This window comes from Schistocerca cancellata, chromosome 3, assembly GCF_023864275.1.
Source record: "Schistocerca cancellata isolate TAMUIC-IGC-003103 chromosome 3, iqSchCanc2.1, whole genome shotgun sequence".
Lineage (NCBI taxonomy): Eukaryota > Metazoa > Arthropoda > Insecta > Orthoptera > Acrididae > Schistocerca > Schistocerca cancellata.
This window is the reverse complement of record NC_064628.1, coordinates 951,797,607-951,815,785: the sequence shown is the minus strand read 5'-3', so window position 1 is coordinate 951,815,785 and position 18,179 is coordinate 951,797,607. Positions and strand designations below refer to the sequence as shown.

General features: G+C 42.1%; 1 protein-coding gene across 1 annotated transcript in view; it reads left to right on the top strand.

Moving 5' to 3' along the window:
- LOC126176014 (F-actin-uncapping protein LRRC16A) overlaps positions 1–18,179 on the top strand; it is a 573,185-nt gene that overhangs the window by 269,495 nt on the left and 285,511 nt on the right. The window contains exons 6-7 of the mRNA XM_049923133.1: positions 11,813–11,981; positions 12,863–12,936. Coding sequence (XP_049779090.1) covers positions 11,813–11,981; positions 12,863–12,936 — 243 coding nt within the window. The remainder of the gene's footprint in view (positions 1–11,812; positions 11,982–12,862; positions 12,937–18,179) is intronic.

Sequence of the window (18,179 nt, the reverse complement as noted above, 5' to 3'; positions counted from 1 at the left end):
GTCGTATCCCTGCTGGAGAGCCACATTCAGAATCTGATCCAGTCCCGGAAAGTATCCTGTCACAAGTGGGGCACTTTTGTGGTTCTTCTGTGGGAGGTTCTGGGTTTGAGAGGATGAGGAAGTGGCTCTGGTTATTTGCTTCTGTACCAGGTCGGGAGGGTAGTTGCGGGATGCGAAAGCTGTTGTCAGGTTGTTGGTGTAATGCTTCAGGGATTCCGGACTGGAGCAGATTCGTTTGCCACGAAGACCTAGGCTGTAGGGAAGGGACCGTTTGATGTGGAATGGGTGGCAGCTGTCGTAATGGAGGTACTGTTGCTTGTTGGTGGGTTTGATGTGGACGGACGTGTGAAGCTGGCCATTGGACAGGTGAAGGTCAACATCAAGGAAAGTGGCATGGGATTTGGAGTAGGACCAGGTGAATCTGATGGAACCAAAGGAGTTGAGGTTGGAGAGGAAATTCTGGAGTTCTTCTTCACTGTGAGTCCAGATCATGAAGATGTCATCAATAAATCTGTACCAAACTTTGGGTTGGCAGGCCTGGGTAACCAAGAAGGCTTCCTCTAAGTGACCCATGAATAGGTTGGCGTACGAGGGGGCCATCCTGGTACCCATGGCTGTTCCCTTTAATTGTTGGTATGTCTGGTTTTCAAAAGTGAAGAAGTTGTGGGTCAGGATGAAGCTGGCTAAGGTAATGAGGAAAGAGGTTTTAGGTAGGGTGGCAGGTGATCGGCGTGAAAGGAAGTGCTCCATCGCAGCGAGGCTCTGGACGTGCGGGATATTTGTGTATAAGGAAGTGGCATCAATGGTTACAAGGATGGTTTCTGGGGGTAACGGATTGGGTAAGGATTCCAGGCATTCGAGAAAGTGGTTGGTGTCTTTGATGAAGGATGGGAGACTGCATGTAATGGGTTGAAGGTGTTGATCTATGTAGGCAGAGATACGTTCTGTGGGGGCTTGGTAACCAGCTACAATGGGGCGGCCGGGATGATTGGGTTTGTGAATTTTAGGAAGAAGGTAGAAGGTAGGGGTGCGGGGTATCGGTGGGGTCAGGAGGTTGATGGAGTCAGGTGAAAGGTTTTGTAGGGGGCCTAAGGTTCTGAGGATTCCTTGAAGCTCTGCCTGGACATCAGGAATGGGATTACCTTGGCAAACTTTGTATGTGGTGTTGTCTGAGGGACTGAGTCAGCTTTCAGACAACACCACATACAAAGTTTGCCAAGGTAATCCCATTCCTGATGTCCAGGCAGAGCTTCAAGGAATCCTCAGAACCTTAGGCCCCCTACAAAACCTTTCACCTGACTCCATCAACCTCCTGACCCCACCAATACCCCGCACCCCTACCTTCTACCTTCTTCCTAAAATTCACAAACCCAATCATCCCGGCCGCCCCATTGTAGCTGGTTACCAAGCCCGGTTACCAAGCCCCCACAGAACGTATCTCTGCCTACGTAGATCAACACCTTCAACCCATTACATGCAGTCTCCCATCCTTCATCAAAGACACCAACCACTTTCTCGAACGCCTGGAATCCTTACCCAATCCGTTACCCCCAGAAACCATCCTTGTAACCATTGATGCCACTTCCTTATACACAAATATCCCGCACGTCCAGGGCCTCGCTGCGATGGAGCACTTCCTTTCACGCCGATCACCTGCCACCCTACCTAAAACCTCTTTCCTCATTACCTTAGCCAGCTTCATCCTGACCCACAACTTCTTCACTTTTGAAAACCAGACATACCAACAATTAAAGGGAACAGCCATGGGTACCAGGATGGCCCCCTCGTACGCCAACCTATTCATGGGTCGCTTAGAGGAAGCCTTCTTGGTTACCCAGGCCTGCCAACCCAAAGTTTGGTACAGATTTATTGATGACATCTTCATGATCTGGACTCACAGTGAAGAAGAACTCCAGAATTTCCTCTCCAACCTCAACTCCTTTGGTTCCATCAGATTCACCTGGTCCTACTCCAAATCCCATGCCACTTTCCTTGATGTTGACCTTCACCTGTCCAATGGCCAGCTTCACACGTCCGTCCACATCAAACCCACCAACAAGCAACAGTACCTCCATTACGACAGCTGCCACCCATTCCACATCAAACGGTCCCTTCCCTACAGCCTAGGTCTTCGTGGCAAACGAATCTGCTCCAGTCCGGAATCCCTGAAGCTTGTGTCTGTGTATATGCGGATGGATATGTGTGTGTGTGCGAGTGTATACCTGTCCTTTTTCCCCCTAAGGTAAGTCTTTCCGCTCCCGGGGTTGGAATGACTCCTTACCCTCTCCCTTAAAACCCATATCCTTTTGTCTTTCCTTCTCCTTCCCTCTTTCCTGATGAGGCAACCGTTGGTTGCGAAAGCTAGATTTTTGTGTGTATGTTTGTGTTTGTTTGTGTGTCTATCGACCTGCCAGCGCTTTTGTTTGGTAAGTCTCATCATCTTTCTTTTTAAATATATTTTTCCCACGTGGAATGTTTCCCTCTATTATATTCATATATATATATATGTATATATAATAGAAGGAAACATTCCACGAAGGAAAAATATATCTAAAAACAAAGTAGATGTGACTTACCAAATGAAAGTGCTGGCAGGTCGACAGACACACAAACGAACACAAACATACACACAAAATTCAAGCTTTCGCAACAAACTGTTGCCTCATCAGGAAAGAGGGAAGGAGAGGGAAAGACGAAAGGATGTGAGTTTTAAGGGAGAGGGTAAGGAGTCATTCCAGTCCCGGGAGCGGAAAGACTTACCTTAGGGGGAAAAAAGGACGGGTACACACTCACACACACACACATATCCATCCACACATATACAGACACAAGCAGACATATTTCTGCTTGTGTCTGTATATGTGTGGATGGATATGTGTGTGTGTGCGAGTGTGTACCCGTCCTTTTTCCCCCTAAGGTAAGTCTTTCCGCTCCCGGGACTGGAATGACTCCTTACCCTCTCCCTTAAAACTCATATCCTTTCGTCTTTCCCTCTCCTTCCCTCTTTCCTGATGAGGCAACAGTTTGTTGCGAAAGCTTGAATTTTGTGTGTATGTTTGTGTTCGTTTGTGTGTCTGTCGACCTGCCAGCACTTTCATTTGATGCACACAAAATTCAAGCTTTCGCAACAAACTGTTGCCTTATCAGGAAAGAGGGAAGGAGAGGGAAAGACGAAAGGATGTGGGTTTTAAGGGAGAGGGTAAGGAGTCATTCCAGTCCCGGGAGCGGAAAGACTTACCTTAGGGGGGAAAAAGGACGGGTATACACTCGCGCGCACACACACACACACACATCCATCCACACATATACAGACACAAGCAGACATATTTAAATATGTTTATCCCATCTAGTACCTCACAGAGAGAAGAGAATATAGCATTTTCAGTTGTTAAACGACTTCTAAAGCTGATCTGTACATTTGATAGCAAATCGTGCGATATAAAATGATCAATTAGCCTTACATACACAGCCTTTTCAATAACACTGATGGCATAAAATAGGTCTAAAATTATCTACATTATCAAAAAAATGGTTCAGATGGCTCTGAGGTCATCAGTCCCCTAGAACTTAGAACTACTTAAACCTAACTAACCTAAGGACATCACACACATCCATGCCCGGGGCAGTATTCTATCCTGCGACCGTAGCGGTCGCGTGGTTCCAGACGGAAGCGCGTAGGACCGCTCGACCACAACGGCCGGTTCTGCATTATCCCTTCCTCCCTTTTTTGTAGAGCGGCTTTACTACTGAGTACTTTAATCGCTCAGGAAACTGACCAGTCCTAAAGGAAAAATTACAAATATGGATAAATACAGGGCTAACATGTACAGCACAGTACTTTAGACAATCCGTCGTAAGCATGAGAGTCCTGGCAAAGATACAGCTGTTCTCGCTGCGGTAGGGTAGCAATATTATTTGGGTGTGAACCATTGGTTGTAAGTCCCCACAAACGATAGAGACCAATGTTACATGTGAAAGCTTTTCTTTTCTTGTAGAACACTATGTATATTAATTTAAACCATTAACTTTTCCTATTTGTTTGTTTGCACTACTTAACGTTAATGGTACTATTGACTGACTACATCACGGGTCCTTTACTCTGAATATCCGCTGTCATTGGCTGGCAAGATCACGTGACACGTGCTGTGACTGGCTTACAAAAGCGCATTGCAATCTCAATTTCAATGCTTCAGAAAGTAACATGCAGTGTTTGGTGTAATTCGCATTTATACTTTTGTAATACAAAAATATGCAGCATACATGCTGCTGCACATCAAAGATCGTTGGCAAAAAATGTTTCCCTGAGTTTCGTTTTCTGAACTGGTGAGAAATTTTATGCCGGTGTATCAAACCGTAGCCTTTCAAACGACTGATAACTTTCCTAGTTCCGAGGGAAAGTATACTGTCACTTAGCACAGAAAAAGTGTATTTTTGCCCAGGAGTAAATGTATTTTTAAAGAGGAAATCCAGGAAAAATTCTGAGATTTTTTTCCTTGTCCACATATACACCTTGGATAAGTAAGTGTGCAGGCAATAAACACTACACAAGTATTGTAATATTTGGAGCCACTATCTTTTCTGGATCTGTACAATATGTGAGCTCCGGTCACCGTATAACGCCTTTTATAATAGGTCGTAGTTTACTACACGGCCAGAGTGGTGCATAGAGTAGTTCTCGATTTGATATGTCAGAATAATACAACATTGTGAATGTGGTTTCCATTTAGAAGTTGTGAAATACTGGCCTGTCCTATCCTCACAGCATGCAGGTGGGTTCCCATGTGCTACTGAATATTCGAGGACTATTGAGTAGCATGTAGTAAATTATGGTGGTGAAATGAAGAAAATGCATCACACGAAATGAATGTAGATTTTACTGTGGAATCATAACCGGCAAAATTGGGGATCCCATTGAAGATGTCAACGTTGCCCCTGCCAGCCATGCACGGGTTGGGGTGGCGGGTTGAGTGTCTCGTCATGTCCCCCTCTCCTCCAAGACAAACAAATTGGAGTTATAATTTTTTTATCAGTTCTGTAGTTTTGAGATATGTCAATGTCTTCAGTTAAAATGAACAGCCTATATATTGCAAGCCTAGGTTGTATGTAAGTGGTGGAAGTGCACTTATTGTCGTAAAGAAATGCATAATATCTATTTCAGGGTGTGTACAACACGGGACAACTGGGAGACCCGGGAAAAATCCGGGAATTTTTTCATTTGGAAGAAAACTGGGAAAAACCAGGAATTTTACACTGTTTTTGTTTTCAGTTAAATTTTTGTAATTTTGACTTGGAAGAACCGATATTCTAACAAAGGATATTTCTGTATCCCACTACTGCAGAATAATACTGTAGCAATAAAACATGAATGAGAGATAAAACGAAAATAAAACGGAAATTGCGAAGCAAATGCGCCATATGCAACAACAAATCACTGTGCGCATACAAGCGTCTGCCAACAACAAAATGTGTCAAAGGCTTTAAGAAGACTAAGTAATGCTTTGCAACAACAAATTGGCTCCGATGAGCGTGACATCACAACTGTTTACACTAAATTTGTTTTAGCAGTTACTAGCGGGATCATGCACATGCCCAGTTGGTTAGCACCTTCTCCCGCTTCTGGCTACAGAAATGTGGCTGTTGGCTGTGTAAGCGGTCGCAGGAAGATGCTACTGGGAAAAAATTTACTGGGAGCCAAGCTGTCAGAATCATGCATGTGCAGTAGGCCCAGGTCTGGGAGGGGGAGGGGTGAAATTCATTTTCTTGAGGAAAAAATAACCTTGTTTCGCAAAGCGTCCATCATTCAGCGTTGGTTATCGATTATTCATATGACTTTGAAAAGCTTCCCTGTCGATTTTTGAACACATTCTAAGTCGATTTCTGAATGAATCATAAGTTTATTTGTAAATGCGTGCATAGTGTACATGATGTTTCTGTCAAGGGAATCCTCGTCGCATCTAGAAACAAACTTCCATGCAGACAAAAGGGGCTATATGAGCTGAGTGGAGTAAAGCCGAACGGATGAATGCCAGCTGCTGTCTCATTATGTGGTTCATTGGGTTTGTGAATAATGAGCGTTGTTGTAATTACTAGCAAAATCCATAGATCTAGAATACCAGAGTGGAAATAAAAGACTAAGAGGAATGACAGGTAAGAAAGATTACGTGTTATCTTCTCGGTGTAGGAAAGTTAACCGGAGAATAAGCTTTGACATTGGCAGGAATAGTTACAGAATTAGTGATGACAAGACTGTTTGTTAGAACGAGGAAGGAGAAGAAACGAGTCATCACATAAATTATGGAAGAATATGATGATTCCCAATTTGTATAAAAATTTCATACTAATACTTTTCAATCTCATGCCTGAGAAATGGAGCATATGAATGAAGTGTGAAACTATTCCCTAACCTAAAGCTTTTTGATTGTAGTAGGTCCAATAGGCATTTGATATTGGTACTGCATGAATTATATTCTGTCGCGTTATAAAAAATGACCATTTGTGCCAAAACAGTCTCTCTTATTTGGTGTGTGTTACAATTACTGCAACGAAATAGGTGGGCCTATTCTGTTTCATCTAGCAGACAGTGACAAAATACACATAATCAGATCGAGAAATCGCACCAGTCTTGGGGTCCTTTTTGTATTAACAGCTATTTCAACATTAGACAATGACATTTCGATTTTTCATGTACCAAAATGTTTTACTAACTTTGGTGAAGTAATAGATTCTTTCGGAGAAAGGAAAGCACACTATTTAAAGCTGTAGCAAGAGTAGAGGAATAAAATTCTAGGAGCTAAGGATTGAAGAAATGTGTACTGTCTTGCTTGTCTCTTGTCTTTACTGGCTTCAGTATCCCATATTTATTTTTATGTCACACAAAGCACTAAGTTGTTAGCTAATAGGGAATAAGGAGTGCAAATGTTCTGAAGAGTTCTTAAAAAAATAATAATAATAATAATAATAATAATAATAATAATAATAATAATAATAGCGGCAGGGTGTCAAGCTGGTCGACTGGAAGCAAGAGATGCACCACAAAACATTTTAATTTCCACTGTCCTGAGTGTAGTTTGAAGGCATCCATTACAAAGTATACATGTTTCAATTCCACAGAGCAAAATACAGTGATGTGCTATAGAAGAATGCTGTGTGAAGAGGCATGGCACTGCACTTTGGCACACGTAAGACCAAATAACATGTCTTTCCTCGAATACATATGTTTTACGCGTCAGACTCTTCAGAAAGATGTGCGCTACAAAGTGAACATATTTTTGAAAATTCGATTTCTTAAAAAAAATTTTGACGTCCTATTTCAAACGCTCGATGGAGGGAGGAGGAGGGGGAGGGGGAGGGGGAGGGGAACGGGCAATGGCGCCACTATCTAGTATTGCCCCAGTTCGGAAATATCGTTGATCAGGGCCTGATGCGCAGAGTAGTCTGAGTTAGAGTCTGGAAGTGGGTAGTCTCCATGTCACCCGTGTTTACATTTAGTGATTTTGCTGTTTCCTCTTCGTTTACTGCTCTCACGTCAAATGAAAACAAAACAGACTTCTGTGGCTAGGAGCTATAAAGTGAATTAAAATACATTCACATAGTTACGGAAGGCTAAGACATGTTATTAGTTTCAGATTTTATTTATTTCCATCTTTCTGACTGTCAAGCATTAATTGCCTTGCAGAACAATGAAGTTATTTTTGTCGGTTTGCTAAAGAAATTTTCTTTTCTTAATCTTTTCCGCTGAGGCAGTCAATATATTTGAAAAGAAGTGTTCCACACTGTTGGCTAGCTTGAACTGTTCGCTGCATTTCAAGTGCATGTTTTCATCTTCTAGCACATATGGCATTATGCCATAATAAAGAACCAAACATGAAATAACACAGTACTGGTACTCCAACGAAAATTACACCGCGAAAGCCACATTGAAAAGCTTAATATCAGGTCTAGGCCCACTTCACTGGGAATCTGGACATACGAATGTGCACTTCAAATCTGCACATTTTAGTATGGGTCACAAAATTCTGATGCTCTTGGAGTATCCTCTGATGTCTGGTTTCTTTTATGACATAATGTAAGATCTTTTAATATTTGACACGTACGAGCATATGGGCCGCCTACGTCGTCATAGCTGTGTAAGCGCCGTGGCGCCTATTATCTGGCGCTCCCTGGCAACTGCTGAAACGAACCTATTTCTAACAGGTTGCGGGAAAATATTGTGAATAATTGTTTGAAAAGTGTTTCTTTCAAAGTAAAGTTCGTTTTACGCAAGTTGAACTATGTGCAAGAATACAGGGTGTTACAAAAAGGTACGGCCAAACTTTCAGGAAACATTCCTCACACACAAAGAAAGAAAATATGTTTCGTGGACATGCATCCACAAACGCTTATTTTCCATGTTAGAGCTCATTTTATTACTTCTCTTCAAATCACATTAATCATGGAATGGAAACACACAGCAACAGAACCTACCAGCGTGACTTCAAACACTTTGTTACAGGAAATGTTCAAAATGTCCTCCGTTAGCGAGGATACATGCATCCACCCTCCGTTGCATGGAATCCCTGATGCACTAATGCAGCCCTGGAGAATGGTGTATTGTATCACAGTCGTCCACAATACGAGCACGAAGAGTCTCTACATTTGGTACCGGGGTTGCGTAGACAAGAGCTTTCAAACGCCCCCATAAATGAAAGTCAAGATGGTTGAGGTCAGGAGAGTGTGGAGGCCATGGAATTGGTCCGCCTCTATCAATCTATTGGTCACCGAATCTATTGTTGAGAAGCGTACGAACGCTTTGACTGAAATGTGCAGGAGCTCCATCATGCATGAACCACATGTTGTGTCGTACTTGTAAAGGCACATGTTCTAGCAGCACAGGTAGAGTATCCCGTATGAAATCATGATAACGTGCTCCATTGAGCGTAGGTGGAAGAACATGGGGCCCAATCAAGACATCACCAACAATACCTGCCCAAACATTCACGGAAAATCTGTGTTGATGATGTGATTCCACAATTGCGTGCGGATTCTTGTCAGCCCACACATGTTGATCGTGAAAATTTACAATTTGATCACGTTGGAATGAAGCCTCATTCGTAAAGAGAACATTTGCACTGAAATGAGGATTGACACATTGTCGGATGAACCATTCGCAGAAGTGTACCCGTGGAGGCCAATCAGCTGCTGATAGTGCCTGCACACCCTGTACATGGTACGGAAACAACTGGTTCTCCCGTAGCACACTCCATACAGTGACGTGGTCAATGTTACCTTGTACAGCAGCAACTTCTCTGACGCTGACATTAGGGTTATCGTCAACTGCATGAAGAATTGCCTCTTCCATTGCAGGTGTCCTCGTCGTTCTAGTTCTTCCCCAGTCACGAGTCATAGGCTGGAATGTTCCGTGCTCCCTAAGATGCCGATCAATTGCTTCGAACGTCTTCCTGTCAGGACACCTTCGTTCTGGAAATCTGTCATGATACAAACGTACTGCGCCACGGCTATTGCCCCGTGCTAATCCATACATCAAATGGGCATCTGCGAACTCCGCATTTGTAAACATTGCACTGACTGCAAAACCATGTTCGTGATGAACACTAACCTGTTGATGCTACATACTGATGTGCTTGATGCTAGTACTGTAGAGCAATGAGTCGCATGTCAACACAAGCACCGAAGTCAACATTACCTTCCTTCAATTGGGCCAACTGGCGGTCAATCGAGGAAGTACAGTACATACTGACGAAACTAAAATGAGCTCTAACATGGAAATTGAGCGTCTCCGCACACATGTCCACATAACATCTTTTCTTTATTTGTGTCTGAGGAATGTTTCCTGAAAGTTTGTCCGTACCTTTTTGTAACACCCTGTACATGATGAATATCTTAAATCACAGAGCGTTTGAATCTCATTTAAAAATCAACTCATTGATGACTAACCATGTAGAAGAATTTCGAACCCAGAAGATCAGACATTTATGTTGTTATAAATTTTACTGGCACATTTTTATTATATATCTTACAGTGTAAGACGCGCATAAAAGACCAACATTATGTATGAAAGATTAGCTTCTCTTGCAGTGTATTGACCTTAGAGACACAATATTATATGTGAAAGCTGTGCTTTTCTTGTAGCAACACTATATGTATTAATTTAAACCATTAACTTTTCCTGTTTGTGTGTTCGGTCTACTTAACAGTGATGTTGCTATTGGCGGACTACATCATGTCTCCTAAGCTTTGGATATCCGCTGTCATTGGCTTGCGAGATCATGTGACGTGAGCTATAACTGCTTACAAAAGTGCATTGCAATCTTGATTTCAATGGTTTGGAAAGTAATATGCGGTAGTTGGGGGAATTCAAATTTATGCTTTCGTAATTTGAAAATATGCACAATATATGTTGCTGTTAATTAAAGATCTTTCCAAAATGTGTTTTTTCCCCCGAGCTTCGCTTTATAAAGCACCGGGAAATTCAACGCCCATGTGTGAAATCATAACCATTCAAAGGATTGTCCGCCCCGATAGCTGAGTGGTCAGCATGGCGGTCTATCACACCAAGGGACGCGAGTTTGATTTCCGGCTGAGTTGGAGATTTTCTCCGCTCAGGGACTGTGTGTTGTGTTGTCCTCATTATCATTTCATCATCATCAGTGGAAGGCAACGGGAATCACTTCCCTAGACACTCATGTGGTTGGACCTCTCTGATGAGGCTTCCCTGATGACAAGACCTGCCATAAAGCGGAACACAGAGTACATTAGTATTCGAAGGATTGATAAGTTACACAGTTCCGAGAGAAAATATACTGTCAGTTAACAGGGGAGAAAGTATGTTTTCATTCGGGAGAAAGTGTATTTTTTATTGGAAAATCCGGTAGAAATCTATGAATTTTTTTCCATGTTTGCATATGCGCCCTTTATTTCAGTTATTACAGATTGTGAATATGAAATAATCTGTGTATAGGTAAGCATCAAAGATGTCTCAAACATGGTAGTCGAATCTTATAGGTATTTTGCATTTGGAGCTACAGTGACAGAATGTTTCAGAGAGAACTTGCGGAATGTTGAGATTAAGTTTCCTGGTCATGCTATTGTGATAGGGTGAGACTTCAGCTTGCGAGCTACAGAGTGGAAGAATCATATGGTTAGAACTGTTACAGGGGCCAGACATTACTTCCCTCCCCTCCCCCACTGTAATTTGAGAAGTTTGCAATAGAACAGACTCATATCAGCAATATCTTTGATCTAGTAACAAACAGATCTAAGCTTCTCACATCAGTTCACTTAGAAGAGGGTATCAGTAAACATAAGGCTCGTATAAAATGAGTTACTACAGCTGCTATAAGGAATGTTAAGAAAAGTAAGAGAAAAAAATGTGTAACAAGAGTGAGAGGAAACAAACTGTGTAGTATCTTAGCAGTCAACATCAAATATTCAGCACTAGGGATGGACATTTGGAGCACAATTAAATAAAATTCAAAGCAGTGTTCAATTCACTTTAGACTTCACAATACTGTTATGATATTTAGGAGGGCTAGGAAAGGGAACCACATCCAATATTTAAAGAAGTTGAAGCATTATTGACAAAACCTAGAAAAAGATAAACAGAGCATATTAATAGTAATATGAAAAGACAAATAATAATAATAATCTGAGCAGCATTCAGTTAATTTGATATAACATTTTGCCAACCAATTTGACCAAAAAGCCTAAAAAGTTGATAGCTAATTTAAAGTCAGTAAATAGATGATAATCATCTACTTCAGTTTGTAAGCAGTATCATATATTCTTATTGTTAACAGGCTTTTTTTCATTAAAGGCATATTATCAGGAGGATAGAAGTGGTGCCAGAGTCACGAAACCAGTACCTGCAAGATAGTCCCAGTGATGGGCGTGCCACAGCTGTCGGTCCATGCGGTGGCTTCTCCACACAGTATGCTTGCATGTGTGATTACCACAATATGCCTTATCGGGAGGAGGTGTCCTGGGTATGTTTTGTTTTATTTCACTTTACTATGATGGAACTAACATAAAGATGCACTGTTACCGTGTCTTCTTACTATATTAGCTTTTACCTTATCATTTATTTTTTGTCATGTCATTCAGTTATTCAGACGCAGTCATAATTGTATGTTAAAGGAAGTCATTAATTGCAGATTAAAATTTTGATATGTCCGTTTACGTATTCTTTTTTTCTTGTTTAGTTGGCATTAGTAGTGTACTACTTAACTAGGCTATTAGCTTGATAACAGAATGTTACTTTTTATTATTGATATATTTTCAAGTGTCCATCAAAGTTGCCGATTCCATTTTATACAAAATATTTTGCTGATCGACCTGGTCGTTCAATCAGCTGCCGTGAGCTGTGTAATGAGTGCTTGTTACTCCAACGAGACTGTGAAGTATTACTACACAACTGTTTATAGCAGAGGTTGGTTCCCAATGCTCTCTACGCCTTTTGATATTAATTTTTTATTCAGAGCCCACATTGTTATTCCACAAAATGCACCTTCTCTGTATATTCCATCTGTGGTGGATGATACAATCCACAAGACGTTAATTGAGTGAGAGGTCCAAAGCTGTGGTTAATTTGAAATTTCTGTCCCATTTTATTAGGTTTTTCGATATCGTCATTTTGACGTAGTCTTCAGGTCTGCTGTCCCAAAAAGTTGATGTTTGCATCACAATATTGATCTTGCCATATGAGTGAATTGGTCAATCATCAGAACACTGTGCATAAAAATGGAATTGGCAACTTGACACAACACTGTAAAGAACACCATTAATCATTCACACTGAGAAAATCTGATTGCACACATAACTGTTTATGTTTGCATTTTCATAAAATGTGTAATTGTCCTTTTCATAGGACGTGGACACAATATACCTCTCTCACGACACACGAGAACTATGTCTCAGGGACTTCGACCACCTAGATCCAAAGTAAGTATCACATTTCAAGTTGCACAATAATAACAGAATGCGTGGGACGAATACTTCAGTATTCCATGGTAGAAAACAAAAGTTGGTGAAAAATTTGGGGGCAAAGTACTTGTTTTTGAGACCAGCACTTTACCCCATTGCTATTCAGTTTGTGATCTGACTCATTACAGAATGTTTTCTCCTTGTGCATTATATACACTGGCGATGCTTGTAAGGAGAGCTGTACAGGGATCAGCTGGAATGTAGAGTAACAACTTCTCCTGAGAGTTGAGTTCTCTTTCAGAATCTTCACTTGTGTTTCAGTATATTTGTACAATTCCTCTGCAACTGAATTATCTTGCTTCAATAATTTACGATGATTGGAGTCATATGCCAAAACAGAACTTGGGAAGAGTATGTATATTTTTGTATTGGGTATTCTCTGTAGGATAATCACCAGTTGCCATTTTGGCTCTTGAAGTTTTCTCAGATGCCTCAGTTATAGAGCAACTGCTGGAAACACAAATATATGTCCAAATCCAAGTCTCAGCATACATCATTCTTTGGTGTTCTGATGCTCCCGCAGCTGTGTTTGCAGAATAAATTATGAGAATTAAGTTTCAACTGTTTATTCATGCCACAAAGTTTTATATGTAACTGGTCATATAGCTTCTCACGTGCAACAGCATGATGCTTCTGTGACAGTAATTGGAGGTTAACGTAATAACTTTGTATTTCCACTGTAATATTTCACAACATAAGTACTAAAAAGTGTGGTGTGTGTGTGTGTGTGTGTGTGTGTGTGTGTGTGTGTGTGTGTGTGTGTATTTGTTGTGTACTATATGGCTCTGAAGAGGGACATGTATGAAGCTTGGCAACACATTCATTTTTCTGTGTGTGTCTAAATAACCACTTAGCACTTCAACTATACAGTGAACACCAGCAATGTAGAAAAAGATAGATTGCTACGTACTGCAAAGAAGACACGTTAAGTTGGTGACAAGCACAAGTAAAAAGACACTTAAACACAAAGCTTTTGGCCACAGTCTTCACCAGCAAAAGAGAAACGGAGGAATACACACAATTCAAATGAACAAGCAAGCACATCTCACGCACACATGGTTGCCAACTCTGGCAGCTCTGGCCAGAATGCATTTGTCACGTGGAATGGCAGCAGCAATTTGGAGGAGATGCGGAAGGGGAAGGGATAGTAGTATATGAGTAGAGGGGACAGAAGAGTGTTGTCTGGAAGAGTGTGCTGGGACGAGAATGTTCAAATGTGTGTGAAATCTTATGGGACTTAACTGCTAAGGTCATCAGTCCCTAAGCTTACACACTACTTAATCTAAATTATCCTACGGGGACACACACACACACACACACACACACACACACACACACACACACACACACACACACACACACACACCCGAGGGAGGACTCGAACCTCCGCCAGGACCAGCCGGGGACTAGAATGCCAACAGATGTAGCATCAGCATGTTGTAGGGCAGGGAAGTGGGGGGGAAAAGGAGAGTGAAATGGAGAGGAGCGTGAGAAGATGGGCAGGTGCATCAGCAGAGGGTTGCAAACAAAGAGGCTGGAAGAGAAAAGTGGTTAGGAGATGATAGGACAAAGGGGGTGGAAACCCTTGGGTGGAGGGTATGGGAGAGTATGTTACTGTAGGTTGAAGCTAGGATAATTACAGGAGCAGGGACTATGTTGTAAGGATAACACCCATTTGCGCAGTTCAGAAAAGCTGGTGGTGGAGGGGAGCATCCAGATGGCTGCAGTAGGAAAGCAGCCATTAAAATCAAGCATGTCATGCTAAGCTGCATGTTGAGCCACAGGGTGGTCTACTTTGCTGTTGGCACAGTTTGGCAGTGCTGTTCATTCTGATGGACAGCTGGTTGGTAGTACTACCAATATAAAAAGCTGTGCAATGGTTGCAGAAGAGTTGGTAAACGACATGACTGCTTTCACAGATAGACCGACCCCTGATGATGGTGTAGGATAAACCTTTGACAGGACTGCAATGGGAAGGGCTGAATGGGCAGATTGGGCAGGTGTTGCACCTTTGTCTTCCATAGGCATAAGATTCTTGTGGCAGTGTGTTGGAATTGGGAGCGGCATAGGCATGGATGAGGATGATGATGTGGAGGTTGGGTGGATGATGGAACACCACTTACGGAGGGGTGGGAAGGAACTCGGGTAGGATGTCCCTCATTTCAGGGCGTGATGATAGGTAATCAAAGCCCTGTTGAAAGATGTGGTTGAGTTGTTCCAGTCTGGCATAGTACTGGGTGACGAACAGGGTACTTCATTGTGACCAGTTTTTGGGGTTGATGAGAGGATTGTGGGTGTGAAGGGAAATGGCATGGAAGATCTGTGTGCGGGCTAGGTGTGGGGGATAGTGGCTGTCTGTGAAGACTCAGCATATTGAGCAAGGGAGTTCTTACCACAGCAGATATGCCATCCTAGGGTGATCAATCTATATGGGAGGGATTTTTTTGGTGTGAAAGAGATGACTGCTGTTGAAATGTAGGTACTGTTGGTGGGTTTAATGTGGACAGAGGTGCATATGGAGCAAGCAGAGAGGAGGCGATCTATGTCTAGCAAGCTGGGACACAGGGTTTAGGAGGAACAGGTGAAACAGTTGGGAGAGAAGTTGTTGAGGTTGTGAAGGAATGAAGATGGGTATCCTGACCTGGAGTCCAGATCATGAAGATATCAACAATGAACATGAATCAGACTAGGGTTTTGCCATTTTAGGAGGCTAGAAAGGTATTTTCTAGATGAGCCAAAAAAGGATAGCATAGGAGGTTGCCGAGACCTTTAGAGAAAAGAGAACCACTTGCATGAATATCAAGAGCTCAGATGGAAACCCAGTTCTATGCAAAGTAGGGAAAGCAGAAAGGTGGAAGGAGTATATAGAGGGTCTGTACAGGGATGATGTTCTTGAGGACAATATTATGGAAATGGAAGAGGATATAGATGAAGATGAAATCAGAGATACAATACTGCGTGAAGAGTTTGAGAGACTACTGAAAGACCTGAGTCGAAACAAGGCCCCGGGAGTAGACAACATTCCATTAGAACTACTGACGGCCTTGGAAGAGCCAATCCTGACAGAACTCTACCATCTGGTGAGGAAGATGTATGAGACAGGCAAAGTACCCTCAGACTTCAAGAAGAATATAATAATTCCAATCCCAAAGAAAGCAGGTGTTGACAGATGTGAAAATTACCGAACTATCAGTTTAATAAGTCTCAGCTGCAAAATACTAACGCGAATTCTTTACAGACGAATGGAAAAACTGGTAGAAGCGGCCTCGGGGAAAATCAGTTTGGATTCCGTAGAAATGTTGGAACACGTGAGGCAATACTGACCTTACAACTTATCATAGAAGAAAGATTAATGGAAGGCAAATCTAAGTTTGTAGCATTTGTAGACTTAAAGAAAGCTTTTGACAATGTTGACTGGAATACTCTCTTTCAAATTCTGAAGGTGGCAGGGGTAAAATACAGGGAGTGAAAGGCTACTTACAATTTGTACAGAAACCAGATGGCAGTTATAAGAATCGAGGGACACGAAAGGGAAGCAGTGGTTGGGAAGGGAGTGAGACAGGGTTGTAGCGTCTCCCCGATGTTATTCAATCTGTATATTGAGCAAGCAGTAAAGGAAACAAAAGAAAAATTTGGAGTAGGTATTAAAATCCGTGCAGAAGAAATAAAAACTTTGATGTTCACCGATGACATTTTAATTCTGTCAGAGACAGCAAACGACTTGGAAGAGCAGTTGAACGGAGTGGACAGTGTCTTGAAACGACGATATAAGATGAACATCAACAAAAGCAAAACGAGGATAATGGAATGTAGTCGAATTAAGTCGGGTGATGCTGAGGGAATTAGATTAGGAAATGAGACACTTACAGTACTAAAGGAGTTTCGCTATTTGGGGAGCAAAATAACTGATAATGGTCGAAATAGAGAGGATATAAAATGTAGACTGGCAATGGCAAGGAAAGCGTTTCTGAAGAAGAGAAATTTGTCAACATCGAGTGTAGATTTAAGTGTCAGGAATTCATTTCTGAAAGTATTTGTATGGAGTGTAGCCATGTATGGAAGTGAAACGTGGACGATTAATAGTTTGGACAGGAAGAGAATAGAAGCTTTCAAAATGTGGTGCTACAGAAGAATGCTGAAGATTAGATGGTTAGATCACATAACTAATGAGGAGGTAGTGAATAGAATTGGGGAGAAGAGGAGTTTGTGGCACAACTTGACAAGAAGAAGGGATCTGTTGGTAGGACATGTTCTGAGGCATCAAGGGATCACAAATTTACCATTGGAGGGCAGTGTGTAGGGTAAAAATCGTAGTGGGAGACCAAGAGATGAATACACTACGCAGATTCAGAAGGATGTAAGCTGCAGTAGGTACTGGGAGATGATGAAGCTTGCACAGGATAGAGTAGCATGGAGAGATGCATCAAACCAGTCTCAGGACTGAAGACCACAACAACAACAGGAAGTTGCCGTTGGTTGCCGATGGCAGTGCTGCGGATTTGTAAGTATATTTTCCCTTCAAAGGACAAGTAGTTCAGAGTTGGGATAAAGTTGGTTAGGTGTATGAGGAATATGGTATTGTGTTTGATGTGGTAACAACATTGGGAAAGATAGTGTTAAATAGTGGTAAGCCCATAGGCATGAGTGATGTTGTGTATAGGGAGGTGGCATCAACGGTGACAGGTAGGGATCCAGGAGGCAAAGGTGTGGGCATGGTGGAGAGTCGGTGAGGGAAGTGGTTGGTATGTTTGGTGGAGGAAGCTGGATTACAGGCAATTTGTTGGAGGTGTTGATCAATGAGTGCCGAAATTCTTTCAGTGTGGATGCAATAACCAGCCACAATGGTGCATCCAGAATTGTTGGGTTTGTGGATTTTCGGGAGCTTGTAGAAGGTGGGCGTGTGGGGTGTCGCACAAGGGGTGTAGGGGTGAGGAGGGAAATGGATTCAGGGGAGAGGATCTTGGAAGGGTGTAAGGGTTTAAGCATGGATTGAAGTTTGTGTTGTACTTCTGAGATGCGATCACTCTGGCATAGTTCATAGGTGTAGGTTTAGGATAATTGTCAGAGGCCCACCAGGTAGTCACTACAATTCATAACAACAGTGGTTGCGCCTTTGTGTGCAGGTAGGATGATTAGGTCAGGATTTGTTTGTAGTTTGTGTATGGCTATTCTTTCTTCTGCTGAAAGGTAAGTCTTCTGAG